General features: G+C 31.5%; 1 protein-coding gene across 1 annotated transcript in view; it reads right to left on the bottom strand.

The window, feature by feature from the left end:
* Gnf1 (germ line transcription factor 1) overlaps positions 1-16,965 on the bottom strand; it is a 64,440-nt gene that overhangs the window by 19,170 nt on the left and 28,305 nt on the right. The window contains exons 7-11 of the mRNA XM_072546004.1: positions 13,618-14,059; positions 11,123-11,269; positions 7,678-7,901; positions 803-1,149; positions 79-333 (exon numbers count right to left, since the gene is read on the bottom strand). Of these exons, the coding sequence (XP_072402105.1) occupies positions 79-333; positions 803-1,149; positions 7,678-7,901; positions 11,123-11,269; positions 13,618-14,059 (1,415 nt within the window). The remainder of the gene's footprint in view (positions 1-78; positions 334-802; positions 1,150-7,677; positions 7,902-11,122; positions 11,270-13,617; positions 14,060-16,965) is intronic.

Raw genomic sequence — 16,965 nt, forward strand, 5'->3', positions numbered from 1 at the left:
TGAAAATCAATAGATCAATTATTCTTGGTGTAAAATTTTAACTGTATTCAATGATTTCACTTCTACTCTAGAATTTACCTCATTCTTGTATGAACATGTAGTTCATTAAGCATCCTCTTACGTTTATTCGCTGCTGAATTCTTTCCTAACCATCCTGGAAAATTAATCCTGCTGGAAACATGTCCGGACATATAATGACCAGGCAAAACAGAAGCGAAAATTGCTTGACTTTCTAAAAGGGCCCAATTATTGGATCCCCTGATTTTGGCATCTATTAGGTCACCTCTACTAATGGAATCTGCAGCTAGTGCTACTCGTTTCATAACTTCAGACCTAAAATTTTAATACAGACAAAATAAAATTAAAGAATTCGATAAAAGTTAAAAAACAATTAAATACTAAGAAATTAATGTTTATAGTAAATGTTTAAAACCGCAGCTAACAAAATACAAGTAATTAGTATAAATAGTAAGGAATTAAGAGAAACCAGGAATTATTTCTTTACTCGCAATATAGTAGGAAAATCTTATTTTAATGCTAAACTGATATGTAAATTTGTCTTTACATTAATTGCCATGAAAAATATCAAAATATAAAATATTTTCTTACGTAATACCTACTTTTGTGATTTTTTCGAGTTGGTACATAACAGTTTTAGGATATTTCCCAAAGTTATGTTAGTTAGAATTTTGGTGAAACGTGCAAAAATTTACTTAGAATATTATGCGCAAGCCAAAAATATTTTTCATTCATTAGGAGTACTAATTAATTTAATATTATTATTAAAATAAAAAATACTTACTTTGGACAATTAGGTGTGACTCCCAAATAATTTTCTTGTACAAAAAGTGGTCCCATGCTGTAATCGTAAAAGAATAATCTAGCCTTATCAGATACGCTCATATCCTTCTTTTCGGATTCAGTAAAAACTGTTCTAACTACCTCCCACGGACCAAGAACCGTATCTTTTTTAGATTGTTTAGCTTTGTTTTGAACTTCCTCGAGAGTGAGATTGTCTTTCTGCGCCGACCACATGGTGAGATGGTTCAAAGTTTGACGAATATCACAGCCTGTTCCAGATATTATTTCTGACAAAATGTTTGGAGTTAACTTTAGACCTTCTTTAAAACAGATAGACATCATAGCGCCCTAAAAACAAATTGTGAATTTGTATTAAAATTTGTTTGTACCAACATAGTTAAAGTTTAGAGTTGTTCAAAACCATTAAACATGAAGATCGCATGGACTTGCAAGCAATTAAAAAGGTATTTGCTAAACTATGGAGTTAAAAATTTAAGACTTGCAATATGTTCCCATAGTTGTGTTCAAAAAACAAAGGAAATGTAATTGTTATATGGAAATCTAGTATTATAAATAATCTTCGAAAATTCTGTATAGGCAAAATAACTTCGTAAGAAAATAGTAAAAAAAAACTGACAAAAAAAAGTATAATACTTCAAATATCCAAAATATAATATCAAAAAAGTTGTTTACAAAAATTATAGTTCACGTTATTAAATTATTCTCGTGTCCATTAAAAAAATTAAATAAATCGTGTTTGTCTTTTGGCTTGATCCGTACTAAATTGTTGAAATAATAAAAAAAATAGCATCTTATTGAAAAACTGTACCAACTGTCAAATTTAGTAATAATTTTTTTACTACTTTGTTTAAATTTTGACCGACTGGAAGTGGCTGGAATTTACTCTACAACCAAGCACAAGTGCTCATAGAAAATATTAATTGTAACTTGAAAACAAAAAATTATTTACATGCAATTTATTAACAAATAAAAAACTAGAACAAAAGTTTAAATATTTATTCTTAAAAGAAATTGTATAGTCGTTTGTAGATTAGTAATTACAAATAGAAAGTTTTTAATGAAAATTAATGAATATACACTCTCATTGTTCATTATTATTCTTCTTTTTTCAATCAAAGAAATCTGCAACAATAAGTTTATTTAAGCTATTAATAATTAGAGGTAGGAATTTAGTCCGAAAAAAACAGAGGACGCGCTTAAATGTAAAAAATCATCGCGGCATAATTCTCCTGCCCTGGACTAACAAAATTCCAGGACTTGAATAAATCTTGGCAATATGACTCAATAAATGGAAGCCAGATATATTACAATATCCTACAATAATAAAAAATAGAGAATTTTATAGATCTCAAATATGTAAATACTCATGGGGAAATTAACATAGGGTTCAATTGAATGATTCAAGTATAGTCTTGAAAAGAAACAGATGGCAAAAAGAGAAAAATCAAAGGAGCGGCTCTAATTATGCTAAATAGTGTAGCAAATTCCTCGGCAGAATGCAGTAGGATCTGGTTACTCATATTAAAAGAGGGAGTTAATAAAAGGAAAATAAATTAGTAAGTCAAATAACATATCTAGGATACATCATTTGTTTTTAAATAACTTCTTCTTCTTTTGGCATCATAACCCTGGATAAGTCTTTGCCTGTCTGGCTATGTCCTTCCATTCAGATCTCTCTTGTGCCCTTCTTCTCCATTGTCTTATGTTCATTGTTTTCAGGTCGTCTTCCACGTCATCCAACCATCTCGTTCTGGGCCTTCCTTTTTTTCGCCTTCCTATGGGCTTCCATTGTAACATTTTCTTTGTTGTTTTTGCATCGTTTTGTCTCTGCACATGTCCCAGCCATGACAGTCTTTGACTTTTCACAAATCTTACAATGTCATAACCTTCATTTAACTCATTAACCTCGTCGTTTCTCCTGATTCTCCATGTGCCATCTTCCTCTTGTACCGGGCCATATACTTTCCTCAGTATTTTTCTCTCGAATGTCCTGAGTTGGGCTTCATCTTTTTTCGTCATTACTTAAGTTTCACATCCATAGGTTACTACGGGTCTAATCAGTGTTCTGTAAATATTAATTTTGGTTCTTTTGTCTAATCTTTAAATAACATACATATAAAATCAGAGTTTGGTGTTTATTGAGAGTAAACTATATGTAAGACCAAGACCAAATACTTACCATTTCGGGATAGTATTATAGGGTTTTCCTTATGATTTACTATGGAATCACTAACAGGAGAATTTTACTGTCATCATCGCATGTGGTTATCTTTTTAAAGACGAATCACATGCTATGATTTTTCTGACGGATATTCTTAAGTTAAAGTTGATTTCATGTAATAGAATAAACTATCTTATAAGTAAAGTCGTCCCAGGAGCGCAACTCAACAATATTGGCAATATCATTTTAAAGTCGTCTACTTTAAAATGTATAATGTATGTTTGGGAAAGTATGTACTTACTATTTCTTTCTTATTTTTACATTTAATATTTTTCTGTTACGGTACTGTAATGTAAACTAATTCAATGCTGTATCCTAACGACTTTGGTAAAATATATTGCTTCCTGTAAAATTGCTAAACTGGTTGTCTCATGTATTATGTTTGAAGTACGGAGAATTTGATTCCTTTGTATTCTGTGTCACAAATATGCACACAAGTGTACGGTTTCGTATTACGGTCTCAATTAACTTAAATTATCGCATTCTAAATCACAATACAATAGGGTGATTTATTGATGTACCCTCTTCTACCCAACGGCCAAAAGATTCTTTTCTGACCTGCAATCTCAAGACACTTCATCCCCAGACAGCGAACGAAACAGACCTACTCATCAATAATGAGTAAGACCAGTTAATTTCCTAATTTATTGACCGTTATATTTGCTATTTTTCGCTAATTGATTTACAATTATATTATATTATTATTATATTATATTATATCATTTATTATATTATATTATATATAATATAAATATATATTATATTATTATATTATATTATATTATATCATTTTTTCGTTATTATTATTTATCGAATATCATTTAACCAGCGACCTCATTAAGTTTTATATAAAACAATGTATGTCGGAATTGTTAACATAAACGAGTCAGATAAAATTAAATTATTAGAAGAATTTTTCACCAAGTAACAAAAAAACAAAATTTGTTTAATTTACTAATGTTTGTATTTTGAGAACGATACTTTAAAATGCATAATACATGTCTCAATTGTCAACATGAATGAGTCAGATAAAATTAAATTATTAGAAGAATTGTTTACCAAGTAACAAAAAACAAAATTTTTTAAATTTATTAATGTTTTGTATCTTGAAATGAAAAGCATTTTATTTCGTATTACTTTACTTTGTAAAACAAACATATTTAGTGATGTTGTCGCTAATCATCTTCAATATTCATAAACTTAAAACTCACAATCTTAAAACAATTAACAACAAAATCTCTAATTCTAAAAATAGAAATTGTTCAATTTTTTTTGCTTAATAAGACGTATTTCCACCCCTGCTACGAATGACATCTTGGCATCGACGATTCACACTTAAAATAAACGGTCTTAAAGTATTCTGATCCAGTTCATTCCAAATTTGGACAAGACGTTGTTCCAGTTCCTGCAGAGTGTTTGGTTGATTAGGAAAATTCCGTAGACGTCTACCAAGCAAGTCCCAAACATTCTCTATATGATTGAGATCGGCATTATTCGCTGGCCATTCCATAACGTCGATTCCAACTTCCTCTAGATAAATTTGCACTATATTTGCAACATGCGATCGTGCATTATCGAGCATTAGAACAAAACTTTCGCCAATATAAGGAGCAAATGGCACAACGTGGTCTTGAAGAACGTCAACGATATATCGGTGAACGTTGATGGTACCGTTATTCAACACCACCAAGTATGTACGACCCGTTAAAGAAACGCCACCCAAGACCATAACCGACCCTCCACGGAGTAACGTCGTTCCTCGCATATTACACTGTGCATACCGTTCGTTCTGACGTCGGTACACGCGAATACGCCTATCACAATTGTAAAGACAGAATCTGCTCTCATCTGTAAACAGAACTCTATTCCAATCAGTCTCCTACCAATGGATATGATTTCGTGCAAATTCTAAACGCGCTCTGCGATGAGCTACGGTCAAGGCTGGCCTTCTGGCAGGTATACTGAACTGAGTTTATTTGTTTAATTTATTAACTTTATTTATTATAAAATATTCTAACACTTAGTTTATTAAAGTCTTTATTTGTACAATATCATACTAATTTATTTCACAGTATAATTATATAATTTATTTACGACATTTATTACAATTTATTTATCCCGACAATACGCGCGTAATATTTCAAAACTCGACTCGATTATATTTTCAGACTGCCTTCAACAATTAAAATTTCTCTATATATATCAAACAGCCGTTAGAAGTGAAATCTCTCGAAGCGCACGGATGTTGATCTGTGTTGACCCTTCTCAAATGAAAGGGAACGCCAGACCGGTTTCTAGCGGGTCGGAGAATATACTAGAACAAAAGTGAGAATAACAAAATGTTTACAGGTTAAATATGACTCATATTTATCGTAACAATACGATTTACCAAATTACCGTCCTTGAGACGTTGGCGAACAGTTTTACAGCTGATTCGAACATTATGAACATCTTCAAGTTGGGATTGTAAGCTTCTGGTAGTTACAAATCGTTGTCTTAGCGTGCGAAGTCGTACAAAACGGTCTTGAACAGACGTTGTTACACGATGTCGACCTTGTCCTGGACGCCTAGAGTGACTACCGGTCTCTCTGTACCGCTCCATCATTCGTGAGACCGATGTATGGTGTACGCTGAACCGTTCCCCCAAATGTCTGTAACTCCAACCTTCTTCGTGCAAAACCACTATTTGAGTACACTCCTCATTAGTCAAATTTGTCGATTCGCGTTGCATTTTGGTTAAACACAATAGCAAAATGTTACCACCAAACAGCAATAGTTCACACAACGACTGAAAAATGACACTAACCTCTTATCGACATTAACAAATTTACAGCACCTTTGTTTTGTGTTCCTTAGAAACCAGTTGAAACAAAAAAAAACAATACAAGTAACCTGATAAAAACATTCCAAATACATGGTATATTCCATACAAAAATGAATACAATTTGGTTAATTGCGTTAATTTGTTGGAGTAGTGTATACAGCAATAGATCAAATTACTATGAATTTTCAAAATGACGATTCAAACGGTGATTTATTTTACTGTTAGTTCTGAAAGTCAAAATAGTAAATCCGCTAATAGTGATTCATACAAATCGATTGTAAATAAATATTTTAACACATCAAAGTGAAATCTTTTGTTATATGAGTTTAACACGGTAAATTTATTTCCCATAATTTAAAAATAGTTATCAATTATTATTGTTCTGAAGCTATTTTCTTGTGGCATGTTAAAGTAATTACTATATAAATGGGAATAAGCCACAATTAAAGGTTAAAGTACGTTTATTGACGTTTCAATTTCCACTTCGGAAATCGTTCTCAAAATACAAACATTAGTAAATTAAACAAATTTTGTTTTTTTTGTTACTTGGTGAAAAATTCTTCTAATAATTTAATTTTATCTGACTCGTGTATGTTAACAATTCAGACATACATTATACATTTTAAAGTAGACGACTTTAAAACGATATTGCCAATATTGTTGAGTTGCGCTCCTGGGACGACTTTACTTATAAGATAGTTCATTCGATTACATGAAATCATCTTTAACTTGAGAATATCCGTCAGAAAAAAATCATAGCATGTAATTTGTCTTTAAAAAGACAAACACATGCCATGATGACAGTAAAAATCTCCTGTTAGTGATTCCATAGTAAATTATGAGGGAAAACCCAGGAAAAAACCTCATAATACAATCCCGACAAGGTAAGTATTTGGTCATGCATTTAATTTACTTTCAATAAACACCAAATTCTGATTTTATATGTTATTTAAAAAACATATATGATATATCCTCTATATGTTACCGACTTACTACTACGGGTATTTTCTTTTTAATAACTTCCTCTTTTAATATGGGTAACCAGATGCTACTACATTCTGCCGAGGAATTTGTACATTACATCATTACATTACATTATTACATTACATTACATTACACAGGTACATTACAGACATTTTAGAAGAATTTATTGGTTATATTTCATGCTTACGCAAGATAATGCCAGGCGACATATTGCAAGAATTTTGCAGCAATATCGTCAGGAGATTGGGATTCCTGTCATGGTTTGGCCTGCGAGAAGTCCCGACGTCAACCCAATAGAACATGTTTGGGACTTCGTAGGGAGACGACTATGACAACTACCTAACGAACCAAACACATTAGATCAACTGTTTCCGATTAGTTGAAATTTGGGATCAAATTGATCAAGATGAAATAAGAACGGTAATTATCAGTATAAGAGATCGTTGTCAAGCAGTAAAAAATGCCAGAGGAGTCAATACTCGCTATAAGTTTATTTTCTGCAAATTTTCAATTTTTTGAAAAATTTTCAATTTCGTCATTTATTTATGATGTTAAGTAGTTTTATTGGCAATACTCGCTACTAGTTTAATTTTCTTGAACTTTTTAATTTTTTGAAAAATTTTCAATTTCGTCATTTATTTATGATGTTAGGTAGTTTTATTGCAATACATTTTTCGTAAAAAAAGAAAAGTTTTTTATTTCAGATGTTCTAAAAGAAACCTTAAAGAACAAAAGAACAAAACAAAATTTGTTTCATTACAACTGAAATTATAATTTTATAATTATACATTAATTTTGGCGCGCAGTGTATATTAAGTATACTTACCCGAATTTGCTCCAATCTGGGCTTACTAAATCGTAAGTCAAAACAATAATTAACCAATGATCTCATCTTTTGGTGATTTCTGTCGTTACACATACATATAATCGGTACACTGGTTGTTTTTATGAGATTTATTAGTTCCTGAATACCTCCCCTATCTTCATTTCCTGCCATACCATCAACTTCATCCATAAGAAGAACTCGCTTCTTATCAGTCTTTGTTTTACCTATTGAAGTTAAAACAAAACTTAAATATAGAATGTAATTTAAATTTCTCTGCAGGTGATCCAATGACACACATAACCAAAGGCGCAAAAATATGTCAACAATTCATTAGAGATGGGAGTACTAGTTACTATCTAGAATCTTTACACACATTAATGAATAGCTGGTCGTTACCTTTTTCGATATCATTTACAAGAAAGGGCTGTCGTTGTAGAAAAGGCATGATAAACTAATTCAAGACAGTGATCTTGAATAGGAATATGTATATCTTTATAGGAATAAGTATAAGGTTTGTCTCCAGAAACCATTACAAGGCATGTTTCTGCGGCCACTGGTATAAGCAAATCTACGGTGTCAAGAATAATACGGACAGAAAATCTGTATCCGTATCGTTTTACTCCAGTACAGAATCTTTTACCACAGGATTTTTTTGGTAAACATTTTGAACACTTATTGTAATTTTTTCGTTTCGTTTTGAATTATTCATTTTGTCAATTGTTTTATATTCACTTCATTGTTTAATTTAATTTCTGATTTTTTTTAAATTTGTTATCGTGTAAAAGGTTTAATAAAAATAATTGTTTCAATCATATGCATTTTGTAAAAATTATCTACTACTAATACATTTAATATTCACTGGTATTTAAGATCTTTTGAATAATGTTTGAATTTACAAAGTTTTTGTAAATTTTTTTCATTTTATGCACGTCTCTAAAAAATACGTTTATTTCGAAAACGGTGTACTTCTTTGATTTGAAACAAGAATACCTTTTTTGTGTAGAATTGAATTTTATTTCAGGTTTTTTTTTCCTAGAATGTTTACACAGGGCGGACAAAAAAATTATGGCCACATTAATCAACCAATGTTATAGTAGGTGGCGCCACCTAGTGTCAATGGAAAAACTAATATCATTTTCATAAAATTTCACTTAAATCGGTTAAATAGTTTTCAATATATCCCTAAAAATAATATAAAAAAATATTAATGAATCACCCTGTAGAACGAAAACTAGCAACATTTTGCCTAAGCTCTATTGTACTGTTGTGGTGAGGTAATAATACCATTACAATATAAGAACTTTTATAAACACCCTCACATAAAATGAAAAAGACAAAAAAGATTTGATTTCACGTTCAAAGCGTCTATGTATCTATTGATACGTATTTCGACTTAATAAGTCTCATCAGAATAGTTATTCATAGCCGTTCTTACCGTGAAAAATAATCTTTGTCTTATAAGGAAGCAACAATAACATGGCTTCGTTATGGACGCAATAGCGACATCTGATAGAAAAATCGGTAAGATAGTTTCGAAACAAATTCAGATTTCTGCTTTAATCTGGAGCCTTCTAAAAATTGCAAGGCATGGCCAGACGATGATAAAGATGTTAAATTTGTTTCGAAACTATCTTACCGATTTTACCCTCACATAAATTGTCTAAAATAATTTGGTATACTCGCATAAAATTATCAGAATAGTCTGTTGTTCGATGAAACTATGATATTCGCACGACAAACTTCATATTTGAACACCATAATACGTTCAAGAACGTGTTTGAAGAAATCGAAGACAAGATTGATAAAAGTGTTTCTTTAAATAAAGTTTCAATTTTGGGTAAAACATTAGCATTCGAGAATTCTTGTTTTCTTTAACAGAGACTACAGTAAAGCCAGCAACCTACGTTTGCTCTGATTGGTCTTAATTTCAAATTTGGAGGGTTTCATGTCTATTAAAATGACAAGTGGGTATTGGTAGTAAGCGGACGATATACGTATATTAGAATTAAGCTGGCCATTACAGTTTTATTATAAACGTAATTGTGTAATTTAGGTAAAAAATATATGCCAACTTTGACTCCGATGTGTGTATTATTTTATTTTGATATCCTTTTATTTCTAGAACATTCATCATCATTCTCTTTGCCTTTCCCCATGTGAGGTCGGCTCCTCTAATTATTTTCCTACACAACAGCAATTTGTATTATAAGACAGCTAATGAAAAAATTAGAGTGAACGTGAAAGACTTGCACATGATATTTCTTAATCTTGAGATGACATATGACAGAGTTACCAAAGACCTACTCTGGTGGACATTTACTAAGAAATTAGTGCCATGTTTGACAGTGTTTATTTAATACAATCATGAGCTTTGTTGACCCTTATTTTATAAAATCAACTACAGTCGAGAAATCAAGATAGTGGTTAAAAGCAAAAGAACTTTTTTCAATTTTTGAGAAGCGTATCAACAATCTAAGAGGCCGAATTGATGATATTAAATAATTTTTTGATCCTAGTAAAAGAATAATTTCTTATTATCTTTTTTATCGAAGGCAACTGCCAATAACTGCAAGCAAGTCAAGTAACGCCAAGAGTAAAATTATATATGTCAAACTCACATTCTTCAATTCCCCCCTCTTTATTACTTCTCTCAGCCTACTTTTGTTCTTTATGGCCAATGCGCCCCCCAATCATTTAATTTTCAATAAGTATATCCACATCTGATAACTATATTCCCCCATACAATGTAATTCTTGTACTGTTACCAATATTCTCAATTTTTTTCAGAATCCATTTCAAGTTTAATTAAACAATTTAACTAATATTCAGAAGATACATTATAGTAACATCTTACCGATCCATATATTAACTAATACATACATCCACACTAAATTACAACTTTTTTTAATATGAATCTATATTTTATAACTCCACACAGAAAACAGTTTTCCCCTCAGTCTTCAATAATAAATAACTCAGCATCATACACATATTTACCTTCTAATTTTTTAGGTAGCAAATGTTAATTTAAAACATATAGGGCCTTTCATATATTGAAATATTAATATTTCAATTTATCCTGGAGTCATTAGGTATATGGCAGCGATTCAAAAAGCCATCGATGTCTTTAAAACAGAGAGTTTGCAGGTGTCAACTGAAGACTGGAATAACTGTTTTTCCAATTGGTTTGAACGTATGCAAAAGTGTATCGATCTTTATGGGACATATTTTGAAAAGCAATAAAGTACTTTAGGTCTACATATTTTTTGCCTTGATGGCTATATGCAAAACTACAAAGACAACCCTCGTATAAGGGTTTTCCATTATTATACAGCTTTTAAATATTGATCTAATTGCATTCCCTTAAATAGATTTATGATTATCCCCTCTATTTGTATTATACACGTACAAGCACAATACGAATTTTCCAAAAAAAAATACTTACCAGCAGCAAACCCTGCAATTGTTGTTGTACTTAATAACTGAGCTACTTCTTCATGTAACAGCTTTTTGCTTCTGGTATCTGATGCGTTAAATTCAACGACGTCGAAACCTAGTTCTTTAGATACTAATGTTGCGGTTGTCGTCTTTCCTGCAAATATAATAATGTAAATGTGTGGAACAAATTGTTTATCACAAATCAGGAATAGAATACCTATGTAAATTAATAAATACGAAACGACCTTATGCCACACTAAATAAACTCTTATAAAGTGGAATAACAACAAGAGGAACCATAAGGAGTGTACGAATACTAGCGTATGCGGATGACATCGATATCATAGCAAGAAGAAAGGCGGGCCTTGTCCAATCGTTCACGGCATTGTAAGTAGCAAAAAGCATAAGGCTACACGTTAATACTAGTAAAACTAAGTATATGAAGGTAACCAATAATAAGCAAGTAACAAAACCCGAAGATCTAACAGCTGGAACATATACTTTCGAAGGTGTAAGAGAGTCCATATATTTAGGCTCACAAATCAACAAAAGTATACAATAACTACAGAAATTAACAGACGTATATATCTAGCAAATAGAGCATATTATGAATTAAAAAGAAACTTTTAATATCAAACATGTCACAAAAAGAATGAAAATATTGATTTACAGAACTCTTATAAAGCCTGTCATCGTCAGACATAATTATAAAGACATGCGGGAAAACGGATTATGGCATAGGCGCTGTAATTTTGAGCTTTACTGTCTTTATAGTGAACCTAATATTGGTAGGTCTATCAAAATAAACAGGCTGTAGTGGTTAGGCCATTTAGAGAAAATGAACGAGATGGAGCCGTCGAAAAACATTTATAGCCAAAGACCGGATAGAGTGAGGAGAAGAGGTAGGCCCAGAGCATGATTTAAGGACTAGATAGAAGACGAGTTACGAGTGTTACAGAGAACAAAATTGGAAAACCAAGTCAAAGAATAGGAAGGAATGGTAGCTGATCCTAGAGCAGGAAAAGATCCACTTTGAGTTGTAGAGCCAATGATGATAACGATGATAGTGACACAAAAAACATAAATCAAATGAATCGGGTAATAAAAGAATAAAAGTGTCCAGTGAGGACCTGTTAAAAATAGATTTAGATTTTTCGTTCGAAAAAGATTTAGAAAGAAAAATCTAAGTTGCAGACCTCTCCTTTTTAACCTTCCTGCATTTCTCGAAAAGTATTATATCTAAGTCAAAAAATACAGTAAAATGAATGGCAGTGAAATTTCCTACTAAAACATGCTTATGAAATTATTAAAACACATTTTACAGTACGTAAAAGCGCAAATTCGCAAAAAAGGTCAAAAATACCATTTAGAAATTTTGTGCGGACGCTGTATTCTATAAAATTGAACGTTTCGACTGCAATTATTAGGAGTATCATGTTGTTGATCCGTTTTTTATTGAAACAAATCGAAAGATCAATTTCTTCTAATATTCTGTATATTTTACTATGTATTAGTCTCAAGAAAATCTTGAGAACGTTATTCATCACACTTATTATTCCGTAATCGCTCCCATGACACGTTATTTCTTTGATATTGTAACAAAAGACTACTTAAAGCAAAGAAGTTCGTAATAACGGAGTGTCATAAATTCTGTTAAAGAGATCACACAGTGCTTTAATTCGCTTTGTATTGCCCATGTAAATTTATTTTCCGTTACTGATGGACCTGTTATGGCAATCGTTGTATGATGTTCTATTCTTTAATCTTCAAATAATTCTTATTCGGTATATCAAAGAGGTCCTAAACAGCACTGACCAAATCAACAAGGTGATATGTAGTTTTTCTTGACAACTGTTTAAATTTGCCTCCGCCTCCCTCCTTCCTTCCTCTGACATATTCCTTCCAGATTGCCCCACTACTATTTTATTTTCTGTTGCTAGTTTTCTCTATCATTAACAACTATTTGCATTTTCAGTTTTATAATCTTTTTTAGCCGGAGTCTTATATTTCCTACCAAAATAGTCTAATCTGCGCTTTGATTTTTTTTATTGCTATTAGTAACTTTCTGTAGTCTATTTGGTTACTGATCACTCGTTTACGTATAGCTGCCGTTTTAGGAGTTTTAAATTTGATTTGTGATGACTCGTTGCTTCTATAAATTTATACCATATATACGTAAACATATATGATAAAATCTTCGCATTAAATGACCGATAATACTGTTTATTATTATAGAATTTTTTGTATTGAAATATAATAGGGATATATTAGCACAAGCAATAGAAACGTTATAGAAAAACTAAAATAAAATACTTTTAAACATTTTTTTTTTGTGTAAAAATACTGTAATAATTTATAAAAAATATTTTGTTTTTAGAATTAGGTAGTTTGTATTATTTTATTTGGGGTTATAAGTTTTAAGCTCAAAGCGTCCAAAGCCAATGAACTAAATAAATAATAAATTAAAACTGAAACTATATAACAAATCTGGGAGAATCTTACCTACACCTGGTGGACCACTCAGCAAAGCTGCCTTGTAATAAGCTCCATCATCATTTTTGGCCCAAGGCGAAGGTCTAGGTATTTTTTTTCTAACTTGAGGTAACTGATTTCTGTACCAATTTGATAACCACTTTTTCAGCTTGCTTAAATTACTACTATCACCCTGTTGACCAATAACGCTTTTGACATCAGTTGGTTTATACTTTTCAGTCCAAGCCATTGATAAATCAGAAACTGGTATAGGTGACTCTACATTCTCAGGTGCTGGCTGTTTTTCAGGTTTTTTCTCTTTATTAGAGTAGAAGTTGGACGCCTTTAAGGGATCTGTTGATTGTTTAGTTTCTGCGCTGGTCTTTTTTGTGTCCCAAAATTTGGAAGTAACAATTTTTTCTTCCTTAGTATCAGCTTTTGATGAGTTGCCGTTTGGCTGCTTTTCATTATTCTAAAATCAAAATGAAAAAATTGACAGTAATGAGAGTAGCATATATAAACTTTTAAATACATGAAAAGCAACCAATAAAGATAATAATATACATCACGATAAATAAAACTTAACTCATAACTCAAATATGACTAACAATTTTACTTCAATTTATACGGATGTGGATATACATTTCACTCTTAGTGTGCGTTCATAACGAAGCGCCGATCCTCGATCGGACCATAGGATGGTATTATATTATCATCGCCACGTAAAATAAGTGCATTATTTTAAATGCGAGCGTTCACTGTCAGTGCTATGCTCTAGGCGACGATACCATGCCATGGTCTCCGTAATGAACGCATCCTTACTTTTATAATTTTTACACACCAGCAATCCTTTAAACAATTCAGATTTTTAAAGATCGTTAAAGACCCCAGAAATTATACACCTAAACCAAAATTCAATAAGCTATGCAGGAGACTCAAACATTAGCAGCTGCAGGCCTCTAACAGGACTGGATTTAGGATTATCCCTCTAACAGGACTAACAAAACGGTTAGTTTTTTTAAATAAAAAAAAATAAGTGATTCCTAATTCGTTTGACTTCTGCGTAAATATATGGCAGAGATCGAGATCTGTACTACTTTTAAAAATTATTCTAATGAACTGGATAACATGTCACTATCATCAACGTTTATAACAAATGATTCAACATGTGTTTCAATTATATTGTCCGCCGCCACATTTCCTTTTATACTTTTTCTTGAACATGTAAAATGCAGTTCTTCCATGTTTCTGGTTAATTGATGAAATTGAATTATCAAGTAGATTTTGAAAATCTGAAAATTTTAATGTGGTGTTTTTTCCTGCAATATCATTTTTAATATTTGCCCAGATGAATTCTATGGGGTTTAACTCACAATGATATGGAGGAAGTCCCATTAGGTACCAGTTTATTCTGAGTTGTTGCTATTTCATTAATTACTAATTTATCACAAAATTTTTTATGTTGTTTTACGATTGAAAGAAGCATATGTTCATCAAATTTTAGATTTTCGGAACGGAGCCAATTCTGGATATTGCTTTTTTTAGATGCACTTGTTGGTATTTTCTCTGTTTTACGAGAATGGTACGGTGCGTTGTCAAGAACAATGGTAGATTTGTCTTCTAATATTGGCATTATATAATTTAGCTCTCCAGACCTAGTAGGCCCACGGCATTGATAAGAGATTGGAAAACAATTTTTCAAAAGATTGACCTGTATCTTTCACAAGACTTATTCGACTCAAACGCCCAGAGGACATTTGAATCAAACTCATTCCCGCTGCCAATGTGACAAATAAGTCTTTTAACTTTATCTAAAAATTTAAGGTGTTTGAAGTTTTGAGATTTTAAATATGTAAAATATAATAAATTATCTGAAGGATTTTTTAATCCCTTTGTTAATCCATCCAAAAAATCTTGCTTAGATGATTTGACTATAGTGTCTACCCATATGTTAGATTTTGTATGCCTAGCGTTCAATCATGTCTCAACCAGATAATAAATTTTGCGCTTCTCTTCTCTATAAGTTCTTATCTGTTGAAGATATTCTTGTCGCCACACCACAATTTCGTCTCAGTCTAATAAAAGAGCGTTTTTCCCCTGCTTTGATATTGAAAATGAAGTTTTTATAATATCCTATAAAATGTGGTTTTTGTAAAATTTGGCAAATCAGGGTCATGGTTCGCCTATTTTAAAACACTATCCACGGTGGGTATTTCGCTTCTCATAAAAAATTATGAACCTGTCTTCTAATTGCATTTTTATCAAAATCATCTATTTTACCAATCTTTTTTTTCCGAGTCAGACATACTTTTGGTCCAGCGAACTTATGATTAGTTTTATATTCCTTAATCACCGTAAATACACTTCGATCACAAACTCTAACTTTACTCACCACTTTTTTTACAATATCTTCAACCACTTTTTTTATTGTTTCATATTTAAAATTATTTCTTTCACTTCAGCGCTAAGAGGACTTCTTGTACTTCGTTTTATCATCTAATCATCTATCTATCTAATTAATCAGCAAAAGCAGTGGACGACATTTTTGTTTTCAACAACAGTAATCACTTATACAGTTTAAAGTCGTTATACAAATACAAATAAATACTGAAATATATTTAAAACGCACAACAGATAATTAATACTATTAGGTCAATATTAACAGCACAAACATAAATTGTTCTTTAACCATCAAAACGACAAAAACATTACCAACAAATCGATTCAAAATACAAAACTTAAATACCAAAATAGTAAATCTATAAGAGTCTGCATTAGTTTCCGACGACGTCGAGTAGCAATTTCACCAGCAAAATAGAGGTGGATATTTCGTTTGAATATTGTTGGACAATCGTTACTTCCATACTTGTTTAAATTATTCATTAATTTAATTAATATGTTTATTTTTTCACAAATATTATGACCTACGCTCAAACAGATCGGACTTAATACTTTTGTGTTAACCTTGAGTGCGGTCCTCTGCTTTAGCTAGAATAATCTTTTCATCGCGAATATTCCACTGACTGTTCTATCGATGTTTTCGTCGCGGTATGTTTCTGGAATTTCGTGTTATGGCACGGGTTCGGCCTTCGTCCTTCCGCTGGCTATTTCTAGAACAGATGTTCTTATCATATAATAAACCGCTGCAATGGCTTTTTATTTTTCAGTAGTTGTAGCAAAGTGTTTTTGTAAGCGATAACCGTGAGAATTGTAGACGTTAATTATTAGTGTAATTAGGATTTATGGTATTTGTAATTTAGTGAGTTTGTTTTTGAAGCTCAAATAAAGTTAGTTAAACCCACGTTTGCTTCACTTAATCTCGGAATCCACAGAAAAACGTAACAATACAAAAGATCTTCAGAATGTTCAAAATATATA

The sequence above is a fragment of the Diabrotica undecimpunctata genome, chromosome 1 (genome assembly GCF_040954645.1).
Source record: "Diabrotica undecimpunctata isolate CICGRU chromosome 1, icDiaUnde3, whole genome shotgun sequence".
Lineage (NCBI taxonomy): Eukaryota > Metazoa > Arthropoda > Insecta > Coleoptera > Chrysomelidae > Diabrotica > Diabrotica undecimpunctata.